At 42.3% G+C, this 16,403-nt stretch overlaps 2 protein-coding genes across 8 annotated transcripts in view; one reads left to right on the forward strand and one right to left on the reverse strand.

Moving 5' to 3' along the window:
* PRDX1 (peroxiredoxin 1) overlaps positions 1-16,403 on the forward strand; it is a 350,258-nt gene that overhangs the window by 54,035 nt on the left and 279,820 nt on the right. The window lies entirely within an intron of this gene.
* The window catches only part of MAST2 (microtubule associated serine/threonine kinase 2), a 186,906-nt gene that overhangs the window by 18,931 nt on the left and 151,572 nt on the right, over positions 1-16,403 (reverse strand). For all 7 annotated transcript variants that reach the window (XM_082054630.1, XM_082054629.1, XM_082054631.1 and 4 more), the window contains 10 exons: positions 14,282-14,383; positions 12,469-12,601; positions 10,740-10,801; positions 10,047-10,132; positions 8,736-8,944; positions 7,280-7,418; positions 6,731-6,863; positions 5,218-5,383; positions 3,983-4,084; positions 2,295-2,417 (listed from right to left, as the gene is read on the reverse strand). In XM_082054630.1, coding sequence (XP_081910756.1) covers positions 2,295-2,417; positions 3,983-4,084; positions 5,218-5,383; positions 6,731-6,863; positions 7,280-7,418; positions 8,736-8,944; positions 10,047-10,132; positions 10,740-10,801; positions 12,469-12,601; positions 14,282-14,383 — 1,255 coding nt within the window. The remainder of the gene's footprint in view (positions 1-2,294; positions 2,418-3,982; positions 4,085-5,217; positions 5,384-6,730; positions 6,864-7,279; positions 7,419-8,735; positions 8,945-10,046; positions 10,133-10,739; positions 10,802-12,468; positions 12,602-14,281; positions 14,384-16,403) is intronic.

Genomic DNA, 16,403 nt, shown 5'->3' on the forward strand with positions numbered 1-16,403 from the left:
CCTCTGCAAGCAGAAAAAGGGTTTGATTTTGTGACAGAAAACGGGCAAGCAGCCAATATGCAAAGCTATTTTTAATGCAAAAAATCTAAACTGAGATTCTGTGCTTTGAGATTTGCAGCACTGTATTTCTAAGCCAGCCACACTGGATATTGTGGGGCGGGCGTTAATAAGTTTGGCTACGGAAAGCTGATAGCTACACTGAGCCAAATTTGCTGCACTGTATCAGCCAGAAAGCTACTTTTATAAATTCTAAATTTTCCTGCATTAGGATTTATAACAGCAATGCCAACTCTCGTCAGCGTCTATGCGATGATTTCCTGACGTGAGAACTGCAGCCTTTCTAAAGGACCCAAATCAAAGTCACCCTGATAACCTGCTGAGCGTGCCTGGGCCCTTGGGCAGTTTGCCATCATTCCTGCAGTGATTTGCGCTGCTGAATATAACGTGGTGCTTCTGCCAACCAGGATCCGCTCGTGGCTGCTGCTCCGCTCCTCTCCCAGTTCAATGTCCAGTAAGTCCAGTTAGTGGTGGGAACACACGGCCTCAGTTTCTGCACCAGTGTGGTACCGATACAACCCCCGTACATGCAAAACACACCTCTGGCAGCTTGACTCAAATTGCTCTCTGCAGCGAGTACATGGAGATTCTCAATCTCTCACTCTCCATCCAAGCCCCAACCTAAAAGCCTCTTCCCCAAACGGGAAGAGCACTCTCTACATAGAACTGCTGCTTTTGCAGCGTGGAAGCTGAGGGGCTGGGGGCAAAGGTTGCTCGCTCCCTCCCTTCACCCTGAGCAAAGCATTGGAGTGGAGCAAAATGTGCTTCATATGAGTCCCACGAGGAAGAGATTCCATTGAAAGAGGGGAGAAATATTCATAGCTCGGGAACTGAAACAGCCCAGTATCATCCTGCGCTGCAGCTGGAGTGCGGGAAAGACCCACCTGAGCAGTGACGAGCCCAAGCGCTTTGCACCAGGTCAAATGAGCAAAGCTGGGGACAGAGGCTGTGGGGACAGAGCTCTCCATCCCCACACACCTCGTCTGGAAATACCAGGAATCTTACACAGCACTGACACCACGGCAGTTCCCAGACATTTATACACACCAGACAGGCGCTGCGCTTCATCACAGTATCACAGTATGTTTGGGATTGGAAGGGACCTCAAAAGCTCATCCAGTCCAATTTCCAATCCCCCTGCTGGAGCAGGAACGCCTGGGTGAGGTCGCACAGGAAGGTGTCCAGGCGGGTTGGAATGTCTGCAGAGAAGGAGACTCCACAACCTCCCTGGGCAGCCTGGGCCAGGCTCTGTCACCCTCACTGAGAAGTTGTTTCTTCTCAAATTTAAGTGGAACCTCTTGTGTTCCAGCTTGATCCCATTACCCCTTGTCCTATCATTGTTTGCCACTGAGAAGAGCCTGGCTCCGTCCTCGTGGCACTCACCCTTTATATATTTATAAACATTAATAAGGTCACCCCTCAGTCTCCTCTTCTCCAAGCTAAAGAGCCCCAGCTCCCTCAGCCTTTCCTCACACGGGAGATGCTCCACTCCCTCCAGCATCTTGGTGGCTGCGCTGGACTCTCTCCAGCAGTTCCCTGTGCTGCTGGAACTGAGGGGCCACAACTGGACACAAGATTCCAGGTGTGGTCTCCCCAGGGCAGAGCAGAGGGGCAGGAGAACCTCTCTGACCTACTGACCACCCCCTTCTAACCCACCCCAGGTCCCATTGGCTTCCTGGCCACAAGGGCCCAGTGCTGGCTCATGGTGACCCTGCTGTCCCCAGGACCCCCAGGTCCCTTTCCCCTACACTGCTCTCATATCCCATTAGAGTTAACAATACTGAAATAACATGATACACTTGCAGTGAAAATAATTTAAATCACTTTAAATCTCTAAAGAATTTTTGCTACATATTTGTCTTGAAGGTTTAGGGTTTGTTTTAAAAAAAAGTCTATTGGATGAAAACAGTCAGTAGGGAAAGATAATGTTGCTCAAAGAGTCAAGGAAGTTGGATTTACCCAACGCTTTGGAAGTTTTGTAACAAATCCAGCATCATGGCTGCGGCACTGCTCAGTGCAGGGCCAGGGAAAGGCAAATTGACTTCAGCAGTTACAGTTTTTCAATTCAAATACATTTGCTTTTGAAGAAACCTGACTCGGCATTCAACAGAAACTTTTTAAAGCGATTTCCATCAAGTCTTTCATTCAATTTCTAACAATGACTTTTCTCTAACAGTTTCAAAAATGAAATATGCACAAATAATATGATGCTGTTTAGGTTGAATCTTTAGTCTTACTGTCAAAGTAGCTTGTGTCATCCTCAGATTCCAACTGCGGGATGAATTCAGCTTTCTGCCGAAGTAATCCATTCCAGTCCAAATCTTTAAAGAACCGATGCTGCTTCACTTCAAAGGCACTACCTGAAATAAGCATCTTTTATTGCAGAGTATTGCTTTCAGCATTTGCATAGCAAGAAAAACAAACCCTAAAAATATCAAAAGCCTAAGAGAATGTACCTGAGGATGTCTAAGCCAGACATTTTCCAGGAATTTCGAGAAAGGACGTATCCATTTACCAGAGTGGTGAGGGAGGGTAAAATCTGAACAACATTTCCCCCTTCCCACCTCCTGTTTAATGACAACACACGACTCCCCAGGCTGAAGACAGCATCTGCTGTCACATTCCACTGCAAGTTGCAACACTAAGTACTAATTAACTTCTTAATTTAAAATTTCCAAACTCTAAATACCATCAGCTTCATAGCTGAATAAAGAGAGCGAGCTCACGAACGTACTTTGCATGTGAGTGGCTCCACTGTCACGAATAAACTCATTCATGTGCTTAAAAAAAGGCAGGAGCTTACATATCTTCCTGAACTCATATCTTTTGTTATGTATCTCAGAAGCTTGAGTACCCAGAAGGAAAAATCGAGGATTATCTGTCTACTGGTATATGCATTCTTTTTCAAATGAAATTAATATTCATAAAAGATGCTACAGTCTCTGTAAAAAGGGGAACAGCGAGGAAAAGAGATAAAAGGTTTACGGAGTGCCAGTGGCACTATGAGATGCCCAGTGGAACGGCAGTCTCAGCATTACAGGTATATAAGAAATAAAAATCAGTCTATTGACTCATTTTATAAGGCAAGAAACTCTAAAGCTTTTCCATGCCAGCAACGTCTTTCAAGTACCTGAACTTGAAGTAAAGAAGAACATGTGAAAACCATCTGATATCATCATTAATTCATGATCTATTCATCACTCTTGTGTGCACATGTGTTAATCTGCTGAATACATGTGCCTTTTGGAATTGTTATATATAGGAGTCTTTATTTTATCCTTAAAGCATAGTTTCCAATTGAAAACCCAAAATTAACCACAGTAATCAAATCAATGACAGAGAGAACCTGTACTGTGAAGCTGCAGTGTTGCGCATATTATTTTAAAACAGGAGTGTAGCTAGACATTATTTATGGTTATTTATTATCAGCAAATGAGAAGTGTCGGATTGTAAAGCTTTAAGTCTGACATTATAAGACAGAAAGGTTGATGTACACATCTGACTTTGGAAAAGAGATTATCAAACTTTGCTGCATGTTTGGAGAATTCTACAGTACAGGCCTCTAGGAATGGGAAAGTTTTTGTTCATTACATCCAGGAGTTCACATCCATGTAGTGAAAGAAAACTGCAAAGAAATCTGATTATACACTGTTCTAACGGCGACACAACCCTCAAGGCTTTAACGGAACAGCACACATTTAACAAGTGATGTAGCCAAGATGACGATGTCTCTTTCTTGTTTCCCAAACGAGACAGAAATGTCTGACTCATGTACAATCTACACTAATTCTCAGCGCTTCATCACACAAGATTCTTAAACCCAGTACAAACTGTTTCCCAGCTCAGCATGGGTGGGTGTGCATCACTGGCCAGGAAGCTGCTTCTCTGCTTCTGGTCGGTACCCTCCTGTGCACCAGGTTCCTACCTGTTCCCATTCTTTCCAGAGGATTTTGGCGGAGCAGCTTAGAAATGAGGTCCTGGGCATCCGGTGGCAGGGCATCGTCACCTTCCGGCCAGGCAATTTCATCTGGGGACAAAAAGAGACTTGACATTTTCTCCCAGCTTCACACCCAATTTGAATAACCGTTCCCATTCCTATACCGTAAAATACAGCGTTCAGTATTGCCCCAGAATTGTAAATACCTTGAATTCAGCAGCTTGCATATTTAATATAATTCAAGCATTGACATTTTCCAAAATGCATAAAATTCAGCGTCAGCTAAAGCTGCTGTCAATTCAAACAGTGCTTGTGGAGAAAAAAGCATTAAGAACTCTATTAATAAGGTATGAAATGGGACTTCCATGACAATCCATAAACAATGACACTGGCGATGCTGCGGCTGTATCTCGTGCCTGCACATTCCACGCTCGTTATGCTTGGAACAGAGAGAACAATTCACAGGTAACGATTTCATGCATCATATTTAGTTCTTTGCTGAAATTCGCTTTTCACAAAGAACATTCTGCCAAGTGTGTTAAAAATTTACTGTTTCAGAAAGCATTCCCAATAGGAAATGTTTTCACTGGTGTATTCACTAAGAGAACACAAAGCAATCGTTTGTCCAACTCCAAGCAGGAGAGAGGTTTAAAAAGCCACAAGACATGGAGGCACCGAGTGCAACAGCTTCAATGTGTTTTGCTTAGAATTTCCTTTGTATTTCATTTGTACAATAGTTATTAATTGACTGACATTTGCACCTAAGGAAGCAATAACCAAAATCAGACTGGATTAGACCAGTTGGCGGCTGCTCCTTTCATATTCTCCATTATTTAAGTTAAAAGATAGAAGAAGAGAAGAAGAAGAGGAGAAGAGTAGAAGAAGGAGAAGGAGGAGAAGGAGGAGGAGGAGAAGGAGAAGGAGGAGAAGGAGAAGAAGGAGAAGAAGGAGAATCCCCAAATATTTTTCCCCAATCCCACAAAGCTTTGCGTGACTCCCACACCACTCACAATAGCAGAACTATCTAGCAAGACATTAAGCAACTCAACAACTTTTGATAGCTGGAATCGGACAGATGCTACTTTGACAAAGAAATACATTTTAAAATTGAACCCCATTATTTTACACCTAGTCCTTCCTGACTAAACTGGGGATCCTCAGTATTTCCAGTTTTACTTCACAGCACACTTTGAAACCTTTTCAGAGCCGGAACGGGAACATACCACTGATCACTTGTCCAAAGAGCTCCTCAGGTGTGTCCCCAAAGAACGGAACGCAGCCCACCAGGAACTCGTACAGGATAATTCCCATGGCCCACCAGTCCACGGGCTTCCCATAGCCCTGGCGCAGAATCACTTCTGGGGCGATGTATTCCGGAGTCCCACAGACCTTGAGAGGAACACACAAGAAAGCAATAAACTTACAAATCCCAAGCTTATTATTGTCTGTTTTTTCTTTCTGCCCTCAGAGGTTTTCAAGAAAATCATTAATGTTTTGCCATTGACCGCTTCAAGCTGTGAACTGCTTCCATGGGGCAACAGTCTGTATTTGAGGAACATGTTACCTACATAGAAATGTTATCGCATAGCATGGAATGTTCCCAGTGTGGACATGCCAGCTAAGTAGTCCTCTGGTGCATGTGTAGTAAGGCATATGGGAAAAATGCATATTCTGTGTGTCTAGGTCTGTCTGCTTGATGGGTGTCTGCTGGCACAGCTACAGCTCTCAGGAACCCAGCTCTGACAAACCTCTCCCATCTCTGTGCTAGCAGAGTGAGTTGCACAGATGCAGAATGAGCAGCACAGCGTGATTACCCGCTCCAGCATTTCAGCTCGGGAGGTACAGCTGGCACAGGCAATGGCGAAGGAAATCACGGTGCAAGATCCAGGTTGCCTCGGGCTTAGAAGCAGCAGCTATAACCAAATAGCTGTAACAAATATAACACTGCAAAGCGCAAAACCAGGATCTAGTGACCAAAGAGAGCTCCTGCTAGAAAAAGCATTGTTCCTTTGAAGCAAAGGAAGAAAATACCACAGGATGATTATGAACTAACACTTGGCACAGCTGACAAAGGAAAGTCAGCTGTGATCCCAGGTATCTTCAGAAGAGAGAAATACTTTTAATCCCATTATAGAAGGCACTGGTGAGACTGTACCCAGAACAGTATAGTTCTGTCAACTATGCCCAGGAGATATGAACTCAAGTGGATAGAGCTGCATGGAAGAGCTATTCACTCAAAGGAAAAATCTATCTTGTTACCTAGAAGAGCTTAGCTAGTTAAGCCCAGAAAAATGAAGAGTAAGGAGAAAAATGACCCTTAGTAAATATAATGGGGATAAAAATAAATGTTCAAGCCATCAGAAAGAAAAAAAAAGAAACATCCAAGAACCATCTCTGAACTTCCCAAGCACCAGAAGGGGGAGACCGTGGAACAACCTTCCAGCAAAATCGGTGTTATGGCCCTAAACCAACTTCTGTTCACACCCGCGCTGCTGCCTGGGCCGCATTGTCAACACCCGAAACCAAGAGCTGAAGCACAGCGCTCCAAAGCAAGGAGGTGAAATAACAAACGATACCAGCTTATGCACAAACATGAAAACGGACTTGTATCTTTACTCATTCTACAACATATGGCACAGTGTCGAGGCAGAGAGGGAACGCTACAAACTCTCATTCTATCCCGATACAGAATCCTGCATCTGATCCTCAATCAGCAGACAGAATTTTTCAGCTTACCTGCTTATCCAGGAATTCCCTGGTATCCTTCTCAATGTGTCCCTCATAAAGATTAGTTGTAAGACTCATTAACCCAATTTTAGACAGTCCAAAGTCTGTTAGTTTAATGTGACCCATGGAAGTTATCAGGAGACTAGAAGAAAGAGAAGAAGTAAAATAAACCGACGTTCAATTTTTTCCCAAAAGCAATTTCAAAAAAGAACAACACAAGGTAACGCTAAGCAAGTTCTCGGTGTTATGTCCCCATCGAACACCTGGAATATGCAACTGAATATCACAGAGCTGCCAGGGCAACTAGAAATCAGCCTGCCTTCTGCCGTAATTCCATCAGTGCAGCAACAGCTCTGAGATAACACCTGAAGACTTTCTTCCCACCCTTTCTCAGTGTTTATCTGGTTCTACATCAGTAGCCAGACTCTCCATAAAATCCCCTACATGTCAGATGCCACCGAAGATCTCTACTCCCTGTCCCCTCCATGTCCTCTTGCCTATGGAGACAGCCCCTGAAGAACTTCTCCCCCTCCAGCTTCTGAAGAGTTAGAGACTTACTTGTCAGGTTTTAGGTCACGGTGAACAATTCCATAATTGTGTAGGTACTCCAGCGCCAGAACAGTCTCAGCAAAATACATCCTGGCCATATCAACAGGTAGGGCACCAATGTTCTTGAGAAGGGTAGCACAGTCACCTCCTAGGAAAAAAGGTGCAAATATGTCACGGTGAAACAGCAAATATCAGCGAGAAAGGAAAGCTGTGGGTCTGCAATACTACATTAGAGTACATTTCCTACAGGCGCTCTCAAGCCTGTTAGCCTGAATTGGAAAGCTCTCTCTACACTCAGACTTGAGCTTCAAATATATAATAAAATCTCAGTAAAAGTGAGATCCATGTACGCTGAGCACGCTTGCTCAAGAACTGCACAGATGCCATAAGAAAGCCTTGAAGAAAGGGCAGTTCATGACAGTTTGGCCTCCCTATACATTTCTTTGCTTTCCACCGCTGGGACACATACTACTTCTGATACATAAGCTTCTTAAAATACTAAGTAAACAGCTCTGCAACGAGTGACTGTCCCTGCACAGGGGGAGCAGCCGCCCTTTGGACACAGCTGTACTCATGAGAATAACTCTGGGGGCCCCCGATTCAAGTTTCTTAAGGAACACCGGCCACACATTTCATTTGACTGTCATATCTATTGGCAAATTGGGATTTATAGCAAAAATCACAGGTAGATACATCTGGTTTCATTCCACTAATTTAACTGAAACAGCATTGATACAATAAACTTTCAGCCAAACAAGCCAGGTATAAGAAATCAATCCTACCCAGCAGTGGAGATATATTGCTTACAATAAGACACAGTGATAAGAAAAAAAAATCAAATAATATACCAAAGAATAAGAGAAACAACAACAAAAATCCAGCATAAAATAGCTCTGTGTTTTTTTCAAAGGCTGTTAAAGAACACAGACTGTGTTGCTCAGTGATGCTTCTTAATTGTCCTTTTCTGACTGCAGAGCCAAGCACACGTGCATCCAGCCACCCCGTCCCACACGGGAGCGGGACGGTTTCTTTTCAGTGAGGCCTGGAAAGTTCATGCTGATTTCTGACCCCAGCAGCTTTCTACATGTGGTTTTATGTTTCCCGAGCTCCGCCGCAATCCTGTTGTATTAGTCACGGGGACTCACAAATGGAGTATCTCCTTACGCCAAACTGTACTCGCGGCAGAATGACTCATTTTTCCCAAGCAGGACACACGCTCCTCCCCAAAAGGGCATCACGACATCCCCTGCGATCGCAGGGTTGACGAGAGCATTGTCCGTGAAGAAAGGACCAACAAACACCCGAGACGCTTCTTAATTATTGTATACAGAGCAGTGCAGTGACCAGTCTCACATCCCAACGCACACATCTTCTAAATCACTTAGAAACGCCATCCTTTACGAGGAGACACTGCACGTCCATCCTACCTAAGGTGCCTCTGCAGCTGTAGACAACGCAAACGTACCTTCCACGTACTCCATAACCATGCAGAGGTGGCGCTTGGTCTCAAAGGAGCAGAACATGCTGACCACAAAGGGGTTCTCAGCAAACGTCAGGATATCTCTCTCCACAAAAGCCTGTTGGATCTGGTTTCTCAAGATTAGGTTCTGTTTGTTGATCTTCTTCATGGCAAAACGCTGACGGGTGGTCTTGTGTCGCACCAAATACACCGCTCTAGAAAAGCACGTACCAAGGGGAAATGTTCAGTTTTCAGGTCAAACTGGTTTTTATGTGGCTTTTTTTGGTTGGTTTGTTTTGTTTTAAATGGATCCTAACAGGCTTATCTGTGACTCCATAAAACCCCATCTCAGAGCCAAGCTCCTCTAGAAGAGAAGGAACCCTAACATGTTTCCTTCCAAAAGCTACTTGGCCTTCTTGAATTGAGCAGCATTTTCACTGATGTGACTAACACGGAGATTTTACAGGCAAAACGTCTCATCCTTCAGTATCACTGCAGAGAGGGATGTGTTTTTCAACACTACAGTCACCATTGCACTTAAAAAATGGTCCAAAACATATGGAATCAGCACGAATATTTTCCGAGCTCCCTAAAATTAATTTAACGCAACACTGTCACCATGGGTTTCCTTCAGTAAAGTGTCTCTTACATTTCTATTATAGTCTCAAGCACATGCTCAAATTTGGCTGTTATGACCCACCGAGTATCCCTGGTTATCAGCTACAGCCTAATGACTATCACAGATAAGGGTTTCTGAACCGTAAAGAGTCAGGAACCCCCTTTAACATTCTCCATAGGTTTGTATGAGCAGTTAAAATTTTAACTGACCCACTTCATTCTGGATTCTTGAACGGATAATAAAATTTAATCGCATTGTTACTGTATTACTTCTCACGGTGAATTTGTCCCAATGTAATTTTAGCATTTATTTTAGTATTTTAAGTGCTTGCAGGCAACCACATGTTACATATATAATCTGAACCCACGGAAGAAGCAAGAAGTATAAACTATTTCTCCTTCAATATTCCTGCTGTTTCAATGAATCATGAATAACACTTGCAAGTACAGAATTTTACCCTCGCTCATTTAGCCTTTAAACAAACACAAATCACAGGACTTAACGAGACACCATGGATGGAAATGCAGAGTGCCTTGATAAGCAATGAGCAAACGGGTGCAAAATCATTTCCTCAGACTCATGGAACTACGTTTTCTAACTAATACTTAGGAAATCTCATAATAAACTAAGTGACAATATTTTCCCTAGAGACAATGTTTAGGGAAAACGTCTTCCAAAGCAAAGTCTAAAAGTCTCACCCGTAAGCACCATTACTGATCAGTTTAATAGTTTCAAACTCTTCCTCAGATGGAGTTTTCTTTGACTGGACAGAGGCCCCACGGCTCTGGGGAAAGAAGACAAGCAAATGGGAATCAGGAGCAGGAACGACGTCATTCCATATGACACTTCTGCACGCTTTAAGCAGCATTCACACAACCTCCATTTCTAAGCTTCTGGAGTTTTTGGCTTTAGGATAATTGTCTGTATCCCAAGGACCCTTGTAGATTCCCTCCATAAATATTAGCACAATCAGTGGACAATAAGATTTTCCCAATATTACATTTTTTTATAACCCAATAAAATAAAAAACAAAGGATTTTTGAAACCTAGTGAGTTATATAATTAAATTTTTCCAGTGGTCCATTACTGAAGCCAACTCTCTTCAATATCCATCACATTTTACAAATGCAGATATAAAGTATTTCTGCAGATGATTTTCGTTTGTAACCCTAAAAAAAAACCCTATAAAACTTTATGATGATGCCTGTTTGCAACTCTTAATCATCCCACCAGCACAGTACAGAGACCTGCACATTTTTACAGTGTACGTTCTACATGTGCTTTGAAATGTCAGCGCTTTTTTAAAATTAAAATTACCCTGCGTTATAATTAATTCTTTACTGCAGACAGAGAACAAAGTGATAGACAGAGTGAGTGTATTAGTGCTTTACCTCGACTGAATCGTCTGTCTCAGGAGTGTCTGGGCTGTCATAGCTATTCAGCTGGGCCATTTCTGAAAAGAAAGAGGAGAGATTACTCCCAACCACCTCAATCAAACACTGTTCTCTTTGTTTATACAAGACTAACGGTATTTTAAGAGGTGCTTGGAGATGACCCAGGACATTTTTCCCCTCTGTAAAAAGTCACCCCAATTATACAGTGATAACCTTTAACATCTTGCGAGCCGTAGGCAGGATTTTATACACAGATGAATATAAATTGTTCTAATTTCAGCCTGACTTATTCTAGGTGGTTTCTATAATAAGTAAAAGCAATAAATGCAAGTTTGGGGAAAGCACTAGCTAGTTCATATTTAAACTTATTCCATGCATGTATGTCTGCCTATAGCCTGGTGGCACCTCCGTACTCCAGAAAAGAACAAGTGTTACATTTCATCAACTTCTCTCCATGAAATGCGTCCGATTCTGCAAAATGCTGAGCAGCAGCAAACTGGGAGAGAGTCAGTTGGTTCAGGCTACTCAGCAGTCTTAGGAGATGCTATAAACTTTACAGACCCAAATCCTACATGAACGACTATCTCTGCACAGACCCCACTGACATTTCTGGGTGCCCTCCTTACAGAAAGGAAATAAGGCACCTTGATATATCCACACATTTCTAAAGAAAATTTGACTTCAGTAAGGGGAATTAACGATGGAAAGGTTCTCTCCCATGACAGGGATCAAAGGAAATTTCACTTTAATGTCAGATTTCAACAAATGCTATTAAATTGCATTTAGCAATCTTTGGTAGAAATTTTCCCAAGGAGATCTTCCCTTGAAGTCAACCTGTCACTGTCATTCTACAAACACCAGAGAAGTTAAACTAGTCCTACCCAGCCAGCCAATTTATGCTCAAACTACACTCTCCTGATACAACAAGTATGGTTCAACTGCTGAAATATTCTGCAGCGACCTCCGGTCTCTGTCACACTTTCTATTGTTGCTGAGCAAGCCGTGCACGCTCATAAAACTTGTCACAGGAGACTCAGACAGCAAAGTACCGGGCAGAAATACAATAATAACACACATATTCCAAAGGTTGGATCTTCTGGGCCTCTGTGCAGTTACAGCATATTCAATTTACCATATGCACTTCTGGCACCTAGCAGCAAAGCTGTTACTGTCCTCTAAAGCATTACTCTCTTTGGTTTTGCTGCTATGTAAGACGTAAAAATACAATCACATCTCCACCTAAAAATTCATACTAGTCCTCGTTTCTTACAGAAAATCACAACAAATACACTTTTGCCAGAGAAGCCAACAAAGTGGGACGACAGGAGACTTTCCAACCAGGCCACCAAATCAGAAAAATAATGGGCTAATTTACTTTTACTGCCCAACAGCACAGAGAAAAGAGTGAAATCATAAAGCCATTTTCTAACAGTGCTTCAGCTATAATACAGGGAGACATTATCAACATTATTAACATTAACATTATTAACATTATTAACATTAAGTAAAGAAGCGTCACTGTTGATGTGTGACCCTTAACCCAGCACCACTCCTGTGAGACATGGGGCTGGAACGGACAGTCTAGAATTGGACAGCAAACAGGAAAATAAGGAAAAATGGCCTAGAAATCAAACCAATGAAATAAAAGCCTCCTTCAGCTATGGAGTGAGCATGAGATCTGGTTATCTTTGCAGCAGTTTGGAGAGTACAAAACAAGAGTTCTCACCCTCCAAGGGATCCCTGGTGAGTCCCAGCTGGCTGATAATATAACGAGGAATGTCGCATTTAATTCCTTGCCCCTCCTTGGCATGGCCTTCTGCAGCTTCCAACAAATGGTAGAACTCTTCAGGATCAAACTCCTACAGCAAGGTGGTGAGAGACAGAGAGAGGTAAATGATTCAGCTTTACCCTTACTAAAGGTTTCTCCCGTATAGGAGATAGAGATGGCAATAGTAAGCACAGCTAATACATACACAATAAGCTTAAATTTATGTCCTTTCTTCACTGTCTTCCAAAAAAAAACCATTTTGAAGAAGCGATGGAAGATAACCGGAGTCACCAAACTCATCTAAAGCACAAAAATGGTTTTGAAAGCCAATGAATTCCCAATCTGAATGGAGTTGTGTCCAGGATTTTCAATCTAACCTAGTGGAGACTTCTCGAATAAGTAAGTGTAGGCATCTGTCTCGCTGGTTGTGCAGCCTACTCCTTCATCACCAACACTGGTCTTCTTTACACTACGGGGTTCACAGCAAAACCATCCATGTGGCGGTCATGGAGGAGGAATAAGGGAACACTCCGAAGTCTACTGGTTCTCAAAACTTCCGCAGGTGTTTTCAAAAACTGGTGTGACTGGAAAGACTGGACCACTCTTGCCTACTTTGTCAAAGAAAGCTCCACAAAACTAATGTATCTACTAGTGACTCCAGTGATAAAAGTTGCCCATGAACACACCGCCTTCAACACGCTTCATGAACATGAACTGTGCATCCGTATCCAACCACAGATTCTTAATCAGCCAACCTCTGCAATGTCTCAAACGGATGCAGCTTCCCTGTCATTTCTATGTCCAGAAAGAGCCATCGGACTGTGTGCTTCGTCACGCCAGGGAGTTTCATGTCATTTCCTAAGTTTTCACCGTAGGTTTGCGACACGTTCTCCAGCCCTCCAACAATTTTTTGTGACTCCTCCCTACACAATCATCACTTTTTCAATATCCTTTTGAAATACAATCAGAGAACTGACTCCTATAAACCATAACCAGAACAACACTCTACACCAGAAGCCTGATCCCCTCTTTCCATATGTATTCAAGGTCTATATTAACCCTCTTGCCATGTGATCACAGTTAGAATGCACGTTCAGGCTACTTCTCCACAATATTATTGGAGTTGGAGGCCTCTGGCACACAGCAGCCTATTTCATTGGGATGGCCTAAAGACTTTTCACCATTTTCTAGAATTATATAAAAAAATACATTCTTATTAGTCAGACCAAGTCATTATAAAGCAATGCGACTTGCTTTTCCATGTATTCCAATAGCACCAAATAGGATTTCAAACCCAGGCTTCCACATCTGCTTGGATCTCCCACTGGCCTGTCCCTCTGTGTGTTCACAACTGGAAAACCTACACCAGGTTTGGCTGGAGTTGCTGGGTCTACGGTAAGAGTTTGATTCCAAGACCCCAAACACCATTTATATGACGAGAGGGAATTTCTCCCTTAGTGACAGCTCTTTACTGTGGCTACTAACGACGTGAAGAAAATCAGGTGGCATCAAGTAGCATGAAATTATGTCAATGGCTACATCTGGCCCCTCAACCATAAAATTTATACTGAAAAAATAATATAGCTGCTGTTGCAGCTGACAGTCCATTGGAAAGATACTTAATGCAAAAACCATGTAGCACTTCACTTATTTTTCATCAGTTTTAACGAGAATTTAAAGCTTTCTCTTGAAGGCTTTGTGTTCCTTATCTCCTCAAACACACACCAGACTCTTTAGATCACACGTGCGCTCTCCCCAGGACCAAACTTACCAGGCACTCGAGCAGCCGAGCGGGTCGTGCGATGATAATCATCAGCTTCTTCACAAGTTGGGTAACGAAGGCGACCTCGGAGCTCTCGGATCGCTCGTGGGCCTGTGAGAGCAGAACATCACATTACGGTCCCAGCCATGAACTCCTATGTTCTATACGTCAGTCGCCAGCTGAGGAGCCACAATTGGGCAGCAAAGGCCCGACCGAGCCAGGGCGGCCGTGATCTCAGCTCGCTCAAGGATGCCAAGTTACATATGGCTTTTCCATTACAACTGACTCCTTTTATCATGCGAGAGATATTTCAAAGGCTCTATTTGCATTATATCAGCTATCAATTATATTGGATACAATGCGCTTTTATTGTATTTATTTTAAATGAAAAGAGGAATACTGACTTTTTCAATTTTACCTTCTACATGATAGCAACATCTAGATAATTACTAACAGCCTCACCTATTTCTAGGCTTTGCTTTCAGCTAGAATTTGAACTACTTCTGTTTATCATCAAGAAGCTTTAGTATTTCTTTCTTTAATTGTATAAACCCCGATGAACACTCCAGCACTGCACAGTATGCTATGCAGGACCACGCAGACAAAGCAAGCAAAGAGCATATAGAAACTTAATTCAGAGACTTTATTCTTGTCCACTCCCTTTACCAGAATGCGCTGTAAATTCAAGGTTTGGTGTATGTGTGCCTGTATTTTCTTAACAATAAACACGCTAAAGCAATTATTACAAAAGCCAAAACAACAGACACGAAGACAAATTTGAACAAATCCCACAGATTACTCTCCTTTTGCTCAAGCACATGATGGTTACATTGTGAGTCCTGAAGCACAAATAAACTAGTATTTCATTGCAGGGGGATAAAAAGATGGTTCCAATGACATGTAAAAACTCTGAAACAAAGTATAGATATTTTCTTCTCCAAGGTCTAAAACCAGGCTTTAGCACAGCCACAAATATAAAGTCCAGAGCTTAACCAATGAGCTTATGCTGGCAATAAGCCAGTTGCTTATAGGAATTATATTTTATCAACAAGCATGCAAGCAGCAATAAACTAAAAGGTTCATTTAGCATTATTCATCAGCACCATCAAAGAAAAAGACATATATGGGTGAGAAGCCAAATCACACTGGTGATCACTTGAAAGAACAATAAAAACATAGGGAAGCAGGAACTCGGAGTTAGAAACACACAGGCAGCGTTTTAAACAATATATCCCTGATATTTTATTACCAAGATTTTTTTAAAGTTCATTATTTCTCAATTTGACACGGGTCAGAATAAGAAATAGTGATTGCGTCAGCGCTGATGAGCCAGGGCTTTAACCTTGAAGAAAATTATGTACCTGCTAATTAATTATCTAAAAACAGTATCAGAGATGCTTCCTGGCTATAAAGCCTTAAAGAGAAGATTATTCTGAAAGCGCTGAAATAAGTTGCCATTTTTTCTAACTAAAAGCTATTTTCTAATTATAAAATAGAGAATAATCAAAATGAAGATGATTAGTATTCACTCCGTGTCCTCTAACGCAGTATGCAAATTTATTAATTAAAATTTGAATTTTAGAAAGAAATTAATGCTTTCATATTTGAAAAGCCATTCTGGATCAGCAGGGGTTAACTGTGCTGAAATTAATAAATAAAACATCAACAACTTGGTATTTTTTTAAATATAAGCCATGCAATTGGAAAGTCCTTTCCCCTCCCCCTGCAAGTTATGTTATGCAAAAATTACAACATAATATAAACAATTTATTAGTTTGTAGACATTTCTACTGTTAAAGCAAACTTATTCTTTTCCATCAAGTCATTTTGTTTTCTCCTTGTTTCACCTATGACATTTTAGGCAAAGTAATAAGTTAATCAGGTGTCTGTTGTGCCAACGAAAAGCTACATCACGCTGCCCAATGATACAGAAAAGGAAAATCAAAGGATTACAAAAAGGAAACACAACTTGTAAGAGCCACTCAGCCACCATCTGTGCCCAGCGCTGCTCCGCCTCGACCCGCAGCAAAACCGCCTGGTCTGCCCTCCTCCCGGCGCAGGACGGCCCCACCGACATGGTCGTGAGCCCACGGCCACCAAGCAGAGGCGGCGAGAGCCACCCGCTCCACGG

The sequence above is a fragment of the Streptopelia decaocto genome, assembly GCF_964273445.1.
Source record: "Streptopelia decaocto genome assembly, chromosome: 5".
In the NCBI taxonomy this organism is placed as follows: domain Eukaryota; kingdom Metazoa; phylum Chordata; class Aves; order Columbiformes; family Columbidae; genus Streptopelia; species Streptopelia decaocto.